General features: G+C 36.1%; 2 protein-coding genes across 2 annotated transcripts; both read right to left on the bottom strand.

The window, feature by feature from the left end:
• Window positions 1-1,289: 1,289 nt before the first annotated feature.
• Window positions 1,290-4,976, bottom strand: LOC110740246 (receptor-like protein kinase HSL1). The gene is given in 4 exon segments (XM_021920732.1): window positions 1,290-1,836; window positions 1,979-3,158; window positions 3,258-3,545; window positions 3,548-4,976. Coding segments are annotated over 4 exon segments (3,066 nt in total). The 5' UTR covers window positions 4,706-4,976; the 3' UTR covers window positions 1,290-1,396.
• Window positions 4,977-8,590: 3,614 nt separating this feature from the next.
• On the bottom strand, window positions 8,591-12,145 carry LOC110740247 (receptor-like protein kinase HSL1). Its single transcript, XM_021920733.1, has 2 exons — window positions 9,290-12,145; window positions 8,591-9,195 (listed from the first exon to the last, which is right to left on the bottom strand). Exons 1-2 carry the CDS (start codon window positions 11,907-11,909, stop codon window positions 8,897-8,899), a joined length of 2,919 nt encoding a protein of 972 aa, XP_021776425.1. The 5' UTR covers window positions 11,910-12,145; the 3' UTR covers window positions 8,591-8,896.
• Between the last annotated feature and the right edge of the window lie 6,408 nt (window positions 12,146-18,553).

The following is an 18,553-nucleotide window of genomic DNA, read 5'->3' on the forward strand; positions in this document are numbered from 1 at the left end:
ATTTTCGTCGGAAATTTCCGACGGAATGGTTGAATTCGTCAGAAATATCCGACGGGACACAAATCCGTTGGAAATTTCGCTTTTTCCGACGGAATTTTGGGTCCGTCGGAATTTGCCTATTTTCTAGTAGTGAGACCTGATTTAGCATACTCGGTTCATATCTTGTCACAGTTTATGCAAGAGCCCCGTAGTGAACATTGGAAAGCAGCTCTGCGTGTAGTTCGTTATTTAAAAGGTACTACTGGTCAGGGTATCTTGTTGAGTGCTAATAGTAATCTCACCTTGCAGAGTTGGTGTGATTCAGATTGGACGGCTTGTCCTCTTACTCGTCACTCTTAAATAGGTTGGTTGGTGTTTCTAGGCATTCGCCTATTTCTTGGAAGACTAAAAAAAATACTAACTGTGTCAACGTCTTCTGCAGAGGTCGAATACAGATCAATGGCGGCAATTACTTGTGAACTTAAGTGGCTTAAGGCCCTGTTGTTGAGTTTGGGTGTGCAAAACCCTAAGGCAATCAAGTTATTTTGTGACAGTGAATCTGCTTTGCACATTGCAAAGAACCAGTTTTTCATGAAAGAACCAAACGCATAGAAGTCGATTGCCATTTTGTTCGTGATGCGATTGTTGAAGGCTTAATTTCTCCATCATATGTACTTACCTCTACCCAATTGGCCAACATCTTCACAAAGGCCCTTGGAAAGTTTCTATGTCTCACAAATGATACCTCTTTGTTGCAAGTTACATCTAAAAATTGACAGAGGTAGTACATAATTCTGTTGCAGAAACTAAACTTCTTTTTGTGCTTATTTTGCTCGGTAGCTACAAAGGAAGCTTTAGAACCTGGACGTTTTATAAAAATAAGCCACAAACCTAATGTATTTACCAAGTAGGACGCGTGGCAAAAGTATTTACAAAACTAAACTTCCAGGGTTTTTATACCCTGGTTTTTTTTTAAAAAAATTCTGTTCGAAAAAAATGCAAGTGTACAAATTATTTTTGAAGTTGGGAAAAAAAATGCAAGTGTACATAAACGCTGCCCCAGGCAGCGTTTAATGTACAAATTAATTTTTTTTTTGTTTTTTTTTATTTTTTATTATAAACGCTGCCTCGGGCAGCGTTTATAGTGTTTTTGATTTTTTTTAATAAATCAGAAATTACATAATTAAAAGAAAAAGTCAAACAAGAAAAACGTTCTTTCAAACAAATTTTTTTTTTTTAAAAAAACCAGGGTATAGGCAGCGTTTTACCTGGAAACTTAGTTTTGTAAATACTTTTGTCACGCGTCCTACTTGGTAAATACTTTAGGTTTGTGGCTTATATTTATAAAACGTCCTTAGAACCTATAGACTATAGTTTGATGATTATTACATTAACCTATACAATATCTTCGTCTATATTAAACCATGTCATAGTCATCTTCGTCTAATGTCCTCCTGCTATTCTTACAGCTAGAGATGTAGTTTTTGCCTCCTAGAAGAGGGGAAACATCGCGGTCATTCTTTGTCCTTCCTCCACCAGAACCTTCTAGAATGCTATGTCCTTGAAGCAATTGCAAAACCTGCTTCATTGATGGCCTAAAAGAAGGTAATGCACTGGTGCACAGCAACCCTATCTTGAACACAGTTGTCATCTCTTCCAAATAACAAGGTTCCAGCACTTCCTTATCAAGGACATCTATGATTGGATGTCCCTCATTAAAATGCCTCAATGCCCACTCTGCGAGGTTTGTGTGCTCATCTCCAATGTGAGGTTCTTTCCCTGTCACTAACTCGAGTAGAACCACTCCGAAGCTGTATATATCAATCTTCTCATTCACTTTGCTTGTATAGCAGTATTCTGCAATTTGCAATCAGATGGCAAAACATTCATCTTCAGTTAATAAAAGTAGTTACAGTATATTGGTAGGAATCATCTTTGAAATACTGTCCTGTTTACAACATATACTTCGTATATGATAAGAGTAAGCTGGAAAATTTACCTGGGGCCATGTAACCAAAAGATCCAGCAACAGCAGAGACTGTATTAGGCTCTCCTCCTGGCTTAGCCAAAATCTTTGCTAACCCGAAATCAGCAATCTTTGCATTAAATTCGGAATCTAACAAAATGTTACTGGATTTTACATCCCTATGAACTATAGGAGGTGAACAATCATTGTGCATATAACTTAATCCTTGAGCACCATCAATAGCAATTTTCAATCTAGCAGGCCAGTCCAAAACTGCTTGTTGAACCGAACCACTCATTGATGAAACAGGTTGCCTTTTATTCTTATGGATCCATCTATCCAGGCTTTGTTTCTCCATGTACTCGTACACTAGCAATTTCGAGTTTTCACTCGAAATACAGCAAAGTAACTTTACTATGTTGAGATGCCTTATAGTACCCAGAACCTGGACCTCAGCAATGAACTCTTTTTCCAAATCGTTGCTCTTTTTCTTGTTATTCCATATCCTCTTTACCGCAACAGCTTCCCCTGATTGGTTGATGGGGATCCGGTAAACTACACTGGATCCTCCTGAACCAATCGTATTCTTCTCAGTTAAGTTAGCAATGATTTTCTCTTCTGTGAACGGTAGCCTATAAAAACAGGTCAGTTTCCAAGCAACTGCCCTTTTCTTACTTTGTCCGATTTCTCTGACTCGGAACACCATGCAGTATAAAGTTGCTAGGAAGGCGACAAATGCAAGGAGTATAACTAAAGCAATATATTTGGAGGCCAAATATAACTTTCTATGATGACTTGAGCATTTTGGGAGGTAGAAGAATCCGGTATTGGAGCATAAATGGGTGTTCAAGAAGCTATTTTCGTATGCACTGTTGTCAAGCTTAACTGGGATTTTCCCAGTAAGCTGATTGGAAGAGAGATTGAGTGAAGTGAGCTTTAATTGGCCAACTTCAGGCGGGATTTGGCCAGAAAATTGATTGTCAGACAAATCAAGGTCGGTAAGAACAGGCAAAGAGCCAAGAAGAGAAGGAATCGAACCAGAAAGCTTGTTATGAGAGAGGTCTAAACTATATAATCTTTGCCATGAGATTATTTCAGAGGGAAGCTCACCTGAGAGTTGATTGCGATCAAGTAAGAGAGAGTTAAGTTGTGACAGCTTAGTCAACTCCAATGGAACAGGACCGGTGATCAGGTTGTTGCTAGCTTTAAGCACCTGCAAAATGCGATCAAGTAAGAGAGTGTTAAGTTGTTGCAGCTTAGTTAACTCCAATGGAACAGGACCGGTGATCAGGTTGTTGCTAGCTTTAAGCACCTGCAAATTGCTCCAAGTGCTTACAGTTGACGGGATTTTACCAGACATTTTGTTGTTGCTGATTTCCACACGACTTAAGTTCCAAGCCAATTTATCAGGAAGATGGCCTGAAAATTGGTTGTTGCTAAGTAACACGGTCTTCATATCCTGCAAAGACCACAGCCCATCAGGAACTTCGCCTGACAAGCTGTTGTTGTAGAGTTCAACGACACTCAAAGTGTTGCATTGGCCAAGAGAAGTTGGGATTGTGCCATTCAGATAATTGTTGAATGCCACAACACCCAGCAAGTCAGCAACTTCCCCTTGTGGCAAAGATTCTCCGTCAGTTGGCCAGTGAATGCATTGTCTGACACCTCGATGCCTTCAAGTTCCGAGTGCATGCCCATTTCTGTGGGAAGTGAACCAGAAAACCGGTTCATAAACAAACTCAGCATCTTCAAGGAAGTAAGTTGAGCTATACTTGGTGGAATTGTTCCATGGAATTCATTCTGAGTCAATTTCAAAATTTCTAATTTTTGCAACTTTCCAATATCTTCAGGGATTAATCCTGTCAATTTGTTTTGTGAGACGTCCAATTCCACCAAGTTAAAGGCCTTAAATGAGGTTGGCAATTCTCCAGATAGCCTATTGTTGTACAGATACAATATTTTCAAGTTCTTAAGCAAGAACAGCCCACTTGGAACTTCGCCCTCCAAGTTGTTTCCATCCAAGTTCAACTGCTCGAGGCTAGATAGATTGGCAAAAGTTTTCGGAATTTCACCAATCAAGTTGCATTGAGTCATCCAAAGGAACTTCAAATTCTTCAGCATCCCGAATTCTCGAGGCAAATTGTTTGGGGCAAAAGGGTTGTAAGCTAATACCAATTCCTCGAGATTTTCCAAGTGTCCCAGCTCGGAAGGGAACGTGCCATTGAATGAATTGGAATCCAAGTACAAGGTGACTAACCCTTTAAGTTGAGCTAATGAAGGTGGGATATCACCACTGAAGTTGTTAGCACTAAGGTTAAGGTGCTGGAGACTTGGAGGAAGCTCATTAATGCTGTTTGGTAATTTCCCAACAAAGTAGTTTGAAGCTAGGACTAAAGTTTGAAGCTTGGGGCAATTGTTTAGAAATGTGGGGAAGTTACCTTGGATGTAATTGTTTCCAAGATCAAGGACAGTGAGATTTTTGAGATCACAAAGCGAAGAAGGGATCTCGCCTTCGATGTTTTGGCTGTTAAGGGAGATTTCGGTTACAGTTACTCCATTGGAGCAATTGATTCCAGGCCATTGACAAAAGTGGGTGGTGGAATTCCATGAATTCATTGGTGGTTGGTTACTCCATTGTTGCTTTATTTGCAATAAGGTTTCTTGGTCTGATTGTGAAATTACCAAAAAGGGTAGAGGGGTAAGGAGGATAAAGGACAATATGAGGAGGAGTTTGGTAGTTGGAAAGGGTAATCTTGTCATTTGAATGTGGAGTTGATTTGAATGTGGAGTTGGGTAATTTTGTCATTTGAATGTGGAGTTTGCTCTGTTTCAGAAGCATTGCGTAGGAAAAATGTGTTGGGAATAAAAAAAGAAGAAGGGGGAGTTAATATAGCATTTGCAAGTCATGTTAGTCAAGTCAATTATGGAAAATTGGAAAGGAATACTTGTGTTCGTTAATATAGCATTTGCGGGTCTACGTTAATTTATAGTAAAACAAGTTAAAGTTATGTTAAAAATATTTAAAGTTGTCCTTTATACTACAGAAATTATTATTTTTCTATTAATAATTTTTTTTACAAAAAACTTTTGATGTATTAGATTAATCATATTAGTGTTTATAGTATGTAATCACGTATTTATAAAAAATTACACATTAAAATAAAATTCAAACTAACGACAAATTAAAATTTACTTTTTAGTGGTTAAAGTTACCATAAAAATAGTTAAAGTTACGCACAAACTGATCGTTTTACAGTAAAATTAATGTACACCCGTTGAACACAAGACTTATTCCAATAATTATAAGCTCTAGATTGTTGATAATCATGTGATCCGTTAATAGTCTTATACTTCCTCCTTATCTTTATAGTTGCAATACCCTTGAGATAATTTTAACATCGATTAAAAAAAAAAGTGTTAAGTTGTTATGGTTCAAATTCTTTATATTAATTTGTTCGTTTACATTCTTTAATCTCTTCTTCAAAAGGTGTCAAAAAGTGTCTTGTAAACTTGTAACTATACCTGGTTATTGGATAGGGTAGCCCAATAATAATAGGTCAAGCTTAAAAGGCTTTTAATGGATAGAAACTTTAATACATAGGGCCCTTATTGGGTATACTCAATATAAGGGCAAAATGTTTTTCCAATTTAATAGATAAATAAGATAGATAGTATAAAAATATAACATACTCCCTCCGTCCCATAATATAGTTCTTGTTTTTTTATTTTGGAGATCCAAAATGTTGTTTTGTTTTTGGATAGTATATAAAGGCCATTACACCCTCACTTTTTTTAACTTTATTCATCGTACTTCCTAATTTACCCTTGAATTTTGCACATGCCTTGTACTTTTTTCTTCTTTCTCTCTCTAACTTTTGTCTATGATTGTACTTTTCACTTTTATTAATGTACTTCATCCACTTTCTTCTCCTATTTCTTAAATACTGTGAAAAAATACAAAATGTAAATAAAACAACTATTATAAGTTTTATTAAAATTGGGCTCCACAATTGTTGATATCTCAACCTCATAAAAAGTATAAGATTACTCTTATAAATAGTGTGTTTCCAATTATACCCTTTAAAATGTAGGCCGTTTCTCATTAGCAGGCGGTATAGACTCATGTGAAGCCATCTCAGAAGTACTCTCCCCACAAACGGCGCCAAATGTTTCGGGGTTTTCTGTGTCCCTTGGGAGAGTTACAACACCAAGACTGGATTTCGGGCGCCTGTACCTGCAAAACAACGGAGACTCTGGTTGGGTGGAGTCCCGCCTCCAATGATCAAGTTAGAACGTGTTCAGAAGATGTAAAAAGTGCGGAAAGAAAGGTGGGATCCTCTCAGATTCCGAGATCGGGTATATTCTCGGTGGTGAGAATTAATTATCTGCAATCATTGACTGCTCTGATTTTTTGTGAATAATGAATATGTGTAAAAATAATATCTTCCCTAGGTGGGATACATCTCCCTTTTATAAGGTCTTGGGATTCGTGACACCATCCTAGGTTACGGAAACAAATGTTGGGTTGTGACGCTGTACGATCTTTTCTCGGGAATTGGGCCTTGGGGACGTCTTTTTCTCAATGATGGGAGATGTCATGTATATCATCTGAGGATTGATTCGTTTTGAACCTCTCATAGTAGGGTGACACATGTCACTATTTTATTGGGCCATATGACCTTGGGGTATTTTTACCTAAAACAGGGTTAGCCGTTTACTTGACTCCAATCCACTAAACATTTAGTGGAGTAGAAAGTTTTTCCATTAGGTGGGAAAATTGGAACAGCTAAGAATGAAAAAATTGATGGGTGGAATAATTGGAATACAACTAAGAATAGTATCTTCATAACCAAGAACTCAAATATTCTAATGGAAAAACTTTCTTTTTATTTAATGGAAAAATTGGAATAGTATTTTCCATAACCAAGAAAATCAAATATTCTAACCAAATCAATGGTTTTTCCATAACATTGTCAAATTAGTAATTACCTAATGCTTTCATTGTAATGCTGCTTAAGTATGTTGCCCATTGTTTTTAACAAATTCGGGAATGTAGTTAGGGCAAGGCTATCCATAAATAAAAGGAAAATTTAACAAGAATAATACAATCTTTGCCCCATTCTCCCAAAATAAATCAACCTTTGGATTATTCCACAATAATCCAACCTTTATACCCCGTCTTCTCAAAATGAACCCAAATAACTGGTTACCTAAATAACCGGTCATCCCTTTCCCTCTCCTTCCTCCCACCATTTGCCATCATCTTCCTCCATTACCACCACCCAAAGCTCCACCTCCATTACCTGAAGTTTTTTGGGTTTTTTTTTCACCTTTTATTCTCTCCTCCTCCTATCTCCTTACTGACATCAATGGATGGCACTCATGGCAGCCCCAACCATAACAAAGACTTCCCCTCTTTATCCTCCTCCTCCCTCTCTTCAATGCCTTTCTACCTTCAAACACAACCACCCATCTTCTTCTTCCCTCGACCCCACAATCACAATCAATTCCCTTTCCAACTTTTCCTCCGACCACCTACAACCCACCCCCGTCGCCGCCCTATTTGGCCTGAAACCACCTTAAACCCCAACTAATTGCAGTATTAATAATACGACGAAACACGAGATTCCCCTTTTTTTCCCCCTTTTTTCTTTCCGAAATCACGAGTCATTTTATGTCAATAAATCGCTTCAATTTAATATTCCTTTCACTTATAAAAAAAAATTCTAATAAGATTTGTATTCATAGCCTTCCATCATTTTTATTAATCACTGCAATTTATAGTCTTCCCTCACTTATGCACCGGTTGCTATATGAATAATACGACGCATTTAACCACAAAATAATTGATGCATTTGATGCTCTTTTTCATTAGTGTCACGTACAATGTTATAAAGCCTCCATCACCAATTCATTCAACAATCAATCTTTTCAAATTAAATTATTTGTTCTCTACTCATATCAAGCATCATGCGTTGAACAATTCAAGCTCAAAGATTAGATCACAACTAGTCAAATTTTAAATTAATAGAATTGGAATTCGATGTAGATCAAATTAAACTAGTCAAATTTGAAATTAATAGAGCTGGATTTTGGACGCTTCTATTATTATGCAAATACTTTTTGAGATTGAGTAATAGACTAATTTAATATTGAGGTGAATTTTTTAAGATTTTGAGTGGAAATTATCTCCTTCCACCTTTGCATATTCGTGACACAACCAATTATTTATTAGCCAATCAAACAATTTCAAGATTTTTATTTATTTAATTAAATTCTAAAAACCTATCATTTTATATGGATGGTGACGTCCCTATGACTCAGGATTCGTTGAAAGTAAATTTACCTTTCAAAATATAAAAATCCACATTCTTTCTTTTCATTTAGGAAAATTTAACAAGAATAATCCAACCTTTTCTCCATTCTTCCAAAACAATCCCACCTGTGAATTCTTCTTGAATAACCCAACCTTTGCTACCCATTTTCTCATAAAAACCCTAGCATGTCACCCTATTAGTATGGCTTTTCTTCATTTACATAATTAAAGATCGAAACTTTTATTCATATATATTGCTTGATAGTCACACATGAAAAATGGAGTATTTCTAATTACTTCGTATTATATAATTTCTTTCGACGCAATGGTGGCACAGCCACTACTGCAGCTGAGAACAGAATGCAGGCTTTGATAAAAACCTCCCAGGAGACTACAATGGTAACTGTAATCACTCGTATGTGAAAATATTATGCTACATTTACAGTATACTTGGTTATCCTACAGAAATACAGCAAACTCGCGCTATAGGTACAAACTCAAACCATGTCATAGCTATCTTCTGCCGCCCTCTTGCTATTCTTACAACTAGAGATGTAATTTTCACCCCCAAGAAGAGGGGAAACATCGCGATCATTCTTTGTCTTTGCTACTCCAATACCGTCTAGACTGATATGTCATTGAAGCATCTGCAAAACCTCTTTCATAGATGGCCTAAAGGCTGGTAATGCACTGGTGCACATCAACCCTATCTTAAACACATTGGTCATCTCTTCTATAGAACAAGGCTCCTGCACTTTCTTATCGAAGACATCTTTGATTGGATGTCCTTCGTTATAATGCCTCAATGCCCACTCTGCAAGGTTTGTGTGCTCATCTCCGATATGGGGTTCTTTTCCGGTGACTAGCTCGAGTAGAACTACCCCGAAGCTGTAGATATCGATTTTCTCATTCACTTTGGTTGTGTAACAGTATTCTGCAACACACATTCAGATAGCAAACTGTCAGCATATCAAAGTAGATATAATATACTGTCATTCTATTTGATACGAATGGGGTAGAAATTTTACCTGGAGCCATGTAACCAAAAGATCCAGCAACTGCAGACACTGTGTAAGGCTCTCCTCCTGGTTTAGCCAGTATCTTTGCTAGCCCGAAATCAGCGATTTTGGCATTAAATTTTGAATCTAGCAGAATGTTACTGGATTTTACATCCCTGTGAACTATAGGAGGTGAACAATCACTGTGCATATAACTTAATCCTTGAGCAGCATCGATAGCAATTTTCAATCTAGTAGGCCAGTCCAAAACTGCTTGATGAACCGAGCCATTCTTTGATGAAACTGTTTGCCTATTACTCTCACGGATCCATTTATCCAAGCTTTGATTCTGCATATACTCATACACGAGCAATTTAGAGTTTTCACTTGAAATACAACAAAGTAACTTCACTATGTTGGTATGCCTTATAGTACCGAGAACCTGAACCTCAGCAATGAACTCTTTATCCAAATTGTTGCTCCATATCCTCTTAACCGCGACAGCATCTCCTGATTGGTTAATGGGGATCCAGTAAACTGTCCCGGATCCTCCAGACCCAATCACATGTTTCTCAGTTAAGCTGGTAAGAATTTTCTCTTCTGTGAACTGCAGCCTATGAAAAGAGGTCAATTTCCATGTACTTCTATCTAGTTCTTCCTTGTTCTTTCTTTGTCGGATTTCCTTGATTATGAACACCGTGTAGTATAAAGTTGCTAGCAAGGCAACCACTGCAAGGACTATGATCAAAACAAGATATTTGGATGACAGGTTCGGTTTTCTTTGATGTTTCGAGCATTTTGGAAGGTCTAGGAATCCGGTATTGGAACATAAGTGAGTATTCAAAAAACTATCCTCATATGCCATATTATCAAGCCCAACTGGGATATCCCCAGTAAGCTTATTCGATGAAAAGTCAAGTGAGGTAGGCATTAAGTGACCAATTTCAGGTGGAATTTGGCCGGAAAATTGGTTATTAGACAGATTAAGATAAGTAAGGACAGGTAAAGAGCCAAGAGCAGAAGGAATCGAACCAGAAAGCTCGTTATTAGAGAGATCTAAGCTATTTAAATTCTTCCATGAGATAATCTCAGAAGGAAGTTCACCTGACAGTTGATTCCCATCAAGCAAGAGAGTGTTAAGATTCGAAAGGCTAGTTAATTCCAATGGAACAGTACCTGTGATCATATTATTGCTTGCTTCAAACTTCTGTAAACTCCTCCAAGTGCTTACACTACTTGATGGAAACTTGCCAAAAAAATTGTTGTTGCTCAATTCGACAAGGCTCACATTCGCAGCCAATTTCTCAGAAAGCCGGCCTGAAATTTGGTTGTTGCTAAGTTGCATAAACATCATATTAGGCAAAGTCCATAACCCTGCAGGAACTTCTCCTGTCAAGCTGTTGTTGTAGACTTGAACTACGAGTAAAGAGTTGCATTGGCCGAGAGATTTTGGAATCGTTCCGTTTAGATAGTTGTTGAATGCCACAACACCCATCAACTTTCCATTGTTGCACAGATACTCAGGCAGTTGGCCTGTGAATGCATTGTCAGACACCTCGAAGCTTGTGAGTTCCGAGTGTAGGCCCATTTCCGGGGGAAGGGTGCCAGATAACCGGTTCATAAACACCCTCAGTGTTGTCAACTTAGGAAGTAGACTAATACTTGTTGGTATTGGTCCATGAATTTGATTCTGAAACAACTTTAACATTGTTAAACGTTTCAGTTTACCAATATCATCAGGGATTACTCCTGTCATATTATTCTGTGACAAATCTAATTCCACCAAATTCAACGGTTCGATCGAAGTTGGCAATCCCCCAGAAATCCTATTCTTGTATAAATACAAATAAGTCAAGTTTTTGAGCAAGAACAACCCACTTGGAATTTCACCCACTAAGCTATTCTGAACCAAGTCTAAATGCTCAAGGCTAGTTAAATTGGCAAAATCATTTGGAATTTCACCGATCAAATTACATTGAGTCATCCAAAGGAACTTCAACCTCTTAAGCATCCCAAATTCTTTGGGTAATTTGTTAGGGGCAAAAGGGTTGTAAGCAAACACCAATTCCTCAAGATTTTCCAACTGTCCCAACTCGTAAGGGAACGTGCCGTTGAATAAATTAGAATCCAAATACAAGTTGATCAACCCTTTAAGTTGAGCTAATGAAGATGGAATGTCACCGGTGAAATTGTTAGAACTAATGGTAAGGTATTGAAGATTAGGAGAAAGCTTATTTATGTCATTTGGTAATTTCCCAACAAAATAATTTTGAGAAAGGTCTAGTTTTTGGAGCTTGGTACAATTGTAAAGAAATGTAGGAAAGTTACCTATGATACTATTGTTTCCAAGATCAAGAAGGGTGAGATTCTTGAGATCACAAATGGATGGAGGGATTCGGCCTTCGATGTTTTGGCTATTGAGGGAGATTCCGGTTACGGTTTCGCCACCGGTACAACTGATTCCAGGCCAATGACAATAGGATGTATTGGAAGTCCATGAATCTGTTGGTGGTTGACTGTTCCATTGCTCCTTGATTTTCAACAGAATTTGTTGATCAGATTGTGAAATTACCAAAAAGGGTAGGAAGGTGAGGATGATAAAGGGTAAAAGGGGGAGGAATTTGGTGGGTGTAAAGGGTAATTTTGTCATTTTGTATGTGGAATTAGGTGGTTTTTGCTCTGTTTTTGGTTGCTCTGTTTTCAGTAACAGGGGAGCTTAGAACCTTAGAAGTGGGAAAACATTTTAGGAGAGAGAAAAGGGTGGGAAATTGTGGTCATTTTTTCAACCTTTTTTTGTGTTCAGATTTGGTGTGTTTCATTTGGCTTGTTTTACTAATTTATTAAATCATGGGTTGGCTAGCATATCATTATTTGTAAGTCAAAGTCAATGTAATTAAGAACATCTTTGGTCATTAATCATTATTAATAGATTAATGAAATTTATAAAGATACTGCACGGCTAAACTGGTCCGTGTGTTTCTAGATAATATCAAACTTTATTACAGATAATGATATATAATTATATGTTGAAAAGTCTAAGATTATAGAGATTAGATGATACTGTTAACTTATATGGGTGATCTCGTCACATACCCCTTTTCTAGAGTACTTCAGTATTTGTATAAATTGTCACATTATTTCAACCACTTACACTTAAAATGATCATGTGTCACTTTCTTTGTCCCAAATAAAAGTTTTATTTATCTTTTTTCACAAGTTTGTAAGAAGAAAAAATAAAATAATAAAATTGTGTCGATTAATTTGATTAAAGATAAATATCATGACAATATAATGAGATATGGTTATCAGAAGTACATAAAGATACTTTGTAATGAGTTTTGTTGATTTCAATGAAAAATTAACAATTAAACTTTAACCCTATTCATCATTCTTGTTTCACCAAATATTATGATTTTATATCAAGAAAAATTTAGTCAATTAGTAATGCGTCTGTTAGATTTGTCTCGTAATAATATATATTGGTAGATGAAATGTGATTTAAAATGCGAATTTTCATCCTTTTTGCAATATTACTAAAACAAAAGTCTATAAATAGATAAATGTTATGAAATATATGTGGATATCCATTATCCTCCTTGTATCATTCCGGAATACTCTAGATCTAGGGTTTATTGTTATCTAAGCAAACCCTAGTTATATTGTATGTATATATATATCCCCACTCTATGGAATAATAGTGACTGATTTATTCTCTCCCCAATTTCTCTCCTATCTCTCTTTATTTCTCTTCCATATTTAACAATAAAGAAATTTATATTCAAGTTCATGAATTTGGGTGGAATGAGATTCTTATATAGAAATGGGTGAATAATAATTTCAAAGGATACGATTGTATTATTAATATAATAAATAAATTCTTCTAGGATAAAAAAAATTAGCAAATATTCTTCTAGAATTTTTTTTTAAAAAATGTCCTATTTAAATGTATAGCAAATTGACAATTCAAGAAAAATTTAATACAACGGAAATAATTTATGCACACTAATATAATACTTGTATTTTTCGTTTTTGACAGATAATACTTGTAAATTTGTAATTGATTGGAATCAAATACTACATATAATATTCTAAAATCCATTGAATTCGAAACAATAATAGCTTTCCCAAACTATATTGACACAACAATAAAAGTAATCACTAGTTAAAAATGGGTAGGCAAAACCTTTTCAATTTTGGGATTAGTCTACATCTATTACCTAAGCACATGGTTTGCTAAATCAATTACTTGCTTTAGTTCTCTATGTACTATACTCTTTGCACGTACATTGTTAAAATAACTAGATTAGAGTTATTTAACTCCTTTTAGTCATTGTGTTAGGAATATAGAAAAATATATTATTGTGATATATTTTTCACAGATCTTATGATATTATTTAAAAGAAAATAATATATTTTTGTGATATTTTAAGATAGAATTAGATTAAGTATTGATATTGAAATATTATCTTATAAGGAAGTTTAGAGTTTAGAGTATTTACGAATGTTATGTTGCTATTATATAAATAGTCCTATTGATGATCAATAATAACAAGCAATATGAAGCCATTCTATAATTCTCCTTCTCCCAAATTTGTCACATTGGTATAGTTTAGGATGATTTGTGAACTTTTGTTTGTCTCGCTCCTTTCTTAATTTATTGGCTACTTGATTAGTTAATCCAACCATAGCTAAGTAATGACGTTAATTGTAAACTCAACCAATTCTACTCGGACTCAATCAACTGGTCACAAGTCTTGCTATCTGCTAATTGCACATTGAGAATGAACCTTCTGATGATAGTGCAGCTACACCAATAATATGTCCAAGTCGGCAATGCAATCCATTCAAAAATCAAGATTACTATTATAAGCGAATTAGATTCCTTTAGAAACTAATTTTCTATAGTTTGTTAAAAAGCTTATAAGTTTGTATATAAGAGCACTACCAATGGTGAGCTAAAAATTTGCTCATGGGCATTTTGGGTGGGCATAAAATTTGCTCATGCATTACAATGATGAGCAAATGAGAAAAAGCCAAAAATTTGCTCATGAGCATTTCTGAAAATGCCTAAGACTTGAGCATTTTTGAAGATGAATCTGGTGGGCCCCACAATTTGCAATAGTTATATTTTTTGTAATGCAAATTCTGAAATAAATATTTATTAAAAAAAAAAATTAAAATTACCAACGGTCATAAAATTTAATTCTCTATAAATAGACATGCATTTTGGTATATTTTGGTATAATTTCAGAAATACCATAAATCCTCCATATTCTTTATTTTAACGATAAAAACGACACAAATAAAAAAAAAAGTTACACAAATTTAGACTAGTTTTTATTTATTTGGAGTAATATTGTTAAAATATAAATGAAATTAATAAATAAAGAAGTGTTGTGTAGGAGAGAGAAAGTAATGGTGGGGTATTGAAAAAGTAAGAGAGAGAGAGAGTAGTGAGCAAGCATTTTTTTTGCTCACCATTAGGAGAGAAATTGTGAAAAAAATTTACCCATGGGAAAAACAGATTTGTTGAGAGAGAAAGTGGGTAGAGAGATAGTGGGTGAGCATTTTTTTTGCTCACCATTGAGAGTAAGGATAAACACCCAAAAAGAATAAAAAAAAATGCGTTATTTGGAGTTTTACGCTAATCGAGGTAGATTTCAACATGCCAACAATTTTTTTTTCAATTCTGACCTCAAATTAAATTCAAAAAGCCAAAATGACTCTTAAAACCTAAATAGACAAAGTTTTGACACGAAAATCAATGTTTTTTTTTTATTTAAACTAAGTATAAAGAGCTTGCGATTTCATTTAAAGAGGTAAAATTAATTTTAGGTGCTTTAAAGGGTGATTATTTACAATTTTTCTTTCCTATAATATAAATATAAAAGTTGTAAACCTTTGTAAACTGATTGATTCATGGAATAAACTTCTTCTATTCTATCAATCTCTCTCTATTTCTCTTCATGCTTAGCCGTTTACTTGACTACATCAATTAAAATAAGGGTAATCACACGTGATTTCTATTGTGGGTCCAATGTTCTTGCTTCTGCGTCAAAAGTTTAAAAGCCACTAACTTTGACTTTTTAGCGCGGCAAAAGACGACTTTGACTTACAAATGGCTAAAATTCGTATTACAGACAGTGTGGTGTGGCCATCGTACAGTGTGCCATGCTTGCAAAACTCTCGTGTAATGTTAGGTGTACCTTTGTTTTAATTTTCAAATGGAAAAGTTTGCTTAAAATGAAGGAAAAATTAAGGAAATTTTGACTTTTGCTACCACAAAAAGTCTTGACTTTCACTTTTGCTACCTCTAAATATTTTTTATTTATTTTACTATCACTAAAATTCACTGTTGTTAAAATTAGCTACCAGAAAACGGAAACTGTTACATTTGCCGTTTGTGGGCCCCACTATAACGTTCATTTTGTCAGTTTATTGAGTATAAGTCATAGCTGTGAATTACCCCTCTTCTCCAAAGTTGAATTAGTACGAAATTAATTGGAGGTGCTAAAGCAATTGGGATTAGTTTGTGCTTTTGGACGAAATTTGTTGGGCGGAATTCCATCTTCTCCAAAGGTGAGCACAGTTGTAGCAATTAATTTTTGTTTGGAAATTTTTTTGTGAATGCGAAACCAATTGGAACAAGAAATTGCAATTTTGTGTCAAATTAATGTTGTTATACTTGCAATTGCGATTGTTTAGCAATGGTGCAGAATTTGAATTTGATATTCAAATGGTGCAGTTGGCAGATAATTTCAATTAGACTGATGGATGAAATTGATATTCAAATTAGGGGTTTTGAGTTGGGTTATGTATGGATGAAATAGATGGTGCAGATTGGTTAATAATGGATGTGTTGTTGTTGTTGATGCTAAATTTGGTTGTATTGCAGGCTATAATGTCGTTGGCTAGGTTTTCTCCATCCAAACAGAGGAAGTGTGACTGTGGTATACCTATGGCTAGGCTGACATCATGGACAAGAGAGAACCCTGGAAGGAAGTTCAAAGCCTGCAAATTCTATGATCCTAAAACAGAAAGTAGAGGTTGCAAGTGCTTTGAGTGGGTGGATGAGGAAGAAGGGACTGACTGGCAAAGGGATGTGATTAATCAGCTTTTACTTGACAAGAAGTTGATGAAGGGAGAAATCAACTCACTGCATAGAGAAGTTGAAGATTTAAGTGGGCAAAGAAGGTGTTTGCTAAGTGAAAATGACAACTTGGTTGTGAAGTGCAAAGCTCTAACTGCTGATAGGAAGAAATACAAGCAAGGAGGGCAACAAATCAATGTTGGTGGTTGCACAACAGTCCTAGCAATTAGCATTTGTTCTGTATTTTTTATTGTAATGGTAATTGTTGTAGTTGTATTGAAATAAGATTAGGGGGTCGTGCAGGTCAGAGGTGCTGATTGTGTACTGAGATGATCTCAGTTTTTGACAACAACTGGCATATGTAACACTCTGAATTATTATGAATGAAATCTGCAATGCTTTTGATTAGCAATAAAATAGTCTTCCATTTCATAGCTTTTTTGGCACAAAAGTGCATTGCACATCAATTTTTAAAGCAAATGCCAGAGGATTAGTTGTTAAATACAGAAAAAGTGAAATTAAAGTTGTTTCAGGCTAATCATTGTTAAATACAGAAGATAATCATGGTTTCAGGCTACATTAACCACAGATGTTAACAGTCTAGGCAGTAAAAAACTAGGACTCCTAACCCTAACTCTTCTTCCTTTTCCCTTTCCCTTGCTTTGTTGTTGAGCCTCTTGCTGCTGTTGTTGTTGTTGATGCCTGGGATGCTTGGGTGCCTGGCACAGGTTGTTGGGATGGTTGTGTGGAGGGCACAGTTTGTTGGGATGCTCTTTCTTGAGGGAATGATTTGTTTACTATGCTCCTTGGACCAGGAGGCCCACCACTCTGTAATAGCATAAGTTGAAAATAAAAGGTCATCCAACAAAACAAGAACCAACAAATAAAGAAACAAGAACCAACACCATAAACATATAATATTTTAAGGAGGGTAATGTAAACACCTTCATAGCAACTCTTGCCTCCTTCTTCCTTCTTTGTTCCTTCATCCATGCATTTTGTAAAACTGGTTTGCATGGTATGTTGGGCTGTGGTGGAACTGTAGGAGCTTGCATTGGTTCATTCTTACAAGTCTTGGCATAATGACCAAGTTTTCCACACTTCACACACCTGTTTTGACTTTTCTGCTTCTTTGTTTGGTTGGCACTGCTTTCTCCCTCTCCTCTCTCCAGCTTTCTTTTCTTTGCCTTTGGCCTACCAGGCATAACTCTTACTGCTAGAGGTAGGGGCTGTTGAAGATGATGTTGCTTCTCCCAATGCTTGGGTCCAGGCATAGGCTTCACAGGTTCCTCATATGCATGCATATATTTCTGTCTTGCGTAATACTCATGCACAAAGTCTTCTGGGTCTACCCTCTTGTCCAATATGCATGCATACCCATGTACACATGGAATACCAGTCAACTGCCAATGGTAGCATGTGCAAGTCATGTTACCTAAGTCAACTATCACTGTATCACCATTAAGCTCAACCTCATATGAGTCATCTCTTGAAACTTGGACTATGCAGTGCCTGGCAGCCCTCTCAATCCTCTCAAATAGTTTAGTCACATAGGGCATGAGCTTCCCATCCATCTTCTTGGCTGCCTCCCACTTCTCATTATGCCTCTTCATCATATACCTTCTCAACCACTCCATCTGAGTGAGTATGGGCTTGTCCCTAGCATCTCTTATAACAGCATTGAATGTCTCACAGACATTATTGAGAAGCATATTTGATTTGCAGTCTGAAGAAAATGCATGCCTAGACCAGTGCTTGGCAGGAATGTTATCTAGATATACATATGCATCTTCAGACAAGAAATGTATAGATTCCATTGCCACCTCAAAGTCAGCCTACCAGGTAATACCAAAAACAGCAGAACATAAATAATCAGTGCAACTAACTTAGTGTAGACAGTGTGGCATCTCATACATGCAAGCAACTCAGTTTAGACAGTGTGTCAAGTTCACTTCTCACCAATGTTGTAGCCCTAGCAGCATTCCAGAAGAGGTCTTTGAAGGTTGAACCATTGAATTGAAGCTTGAAATTGGCCCAGATATGCCTCACACAAAACCTCTTCTCAGCAAATGACACCTGCAATTCCAATGCTTCAAGAAGACCTTGCCATATCAAACAGCAACACATTAGGTAAGTACAACTCATATCATATTATGTAATGTGAATTAGGTAAATGATGCCTCACCTTTTGTCTGTCAGACATG

The sequence above is a fragment of the Chenopodium quinoa genome, unplaced genomic scaffold, assembly GCF_001683475.1.
Source record: "Chenopodium quinoa cultivar QQ74 unplaced genomic scaffold, ASM168347v1, whole genome shotgun sequence".
Taxonomy (NCBI): domain Eukaryota; kingdom Viridiplantae; phylum Streptophyta; class Magnoliopsida; order Caryophyllales; family Amaranthaceae; genus Chenopodium; species Chenopodium quinoa.

Coding starts and splice junctions, on each gene's coding strand:
- LOC110740247 (XM_021920733.1), bottom strand. CDS start 11,909: ATGACAAAATTACCCTTTACACCCACCAAATTCCTCCCCCTTTTACCC. Junction 9,196..9,289: donor TTTTGGTTACATGGCTCCAG/GTAAAATTTCTA, acceptor TGTGTGTTGCAG/AATACTGTTACACAACCAAA.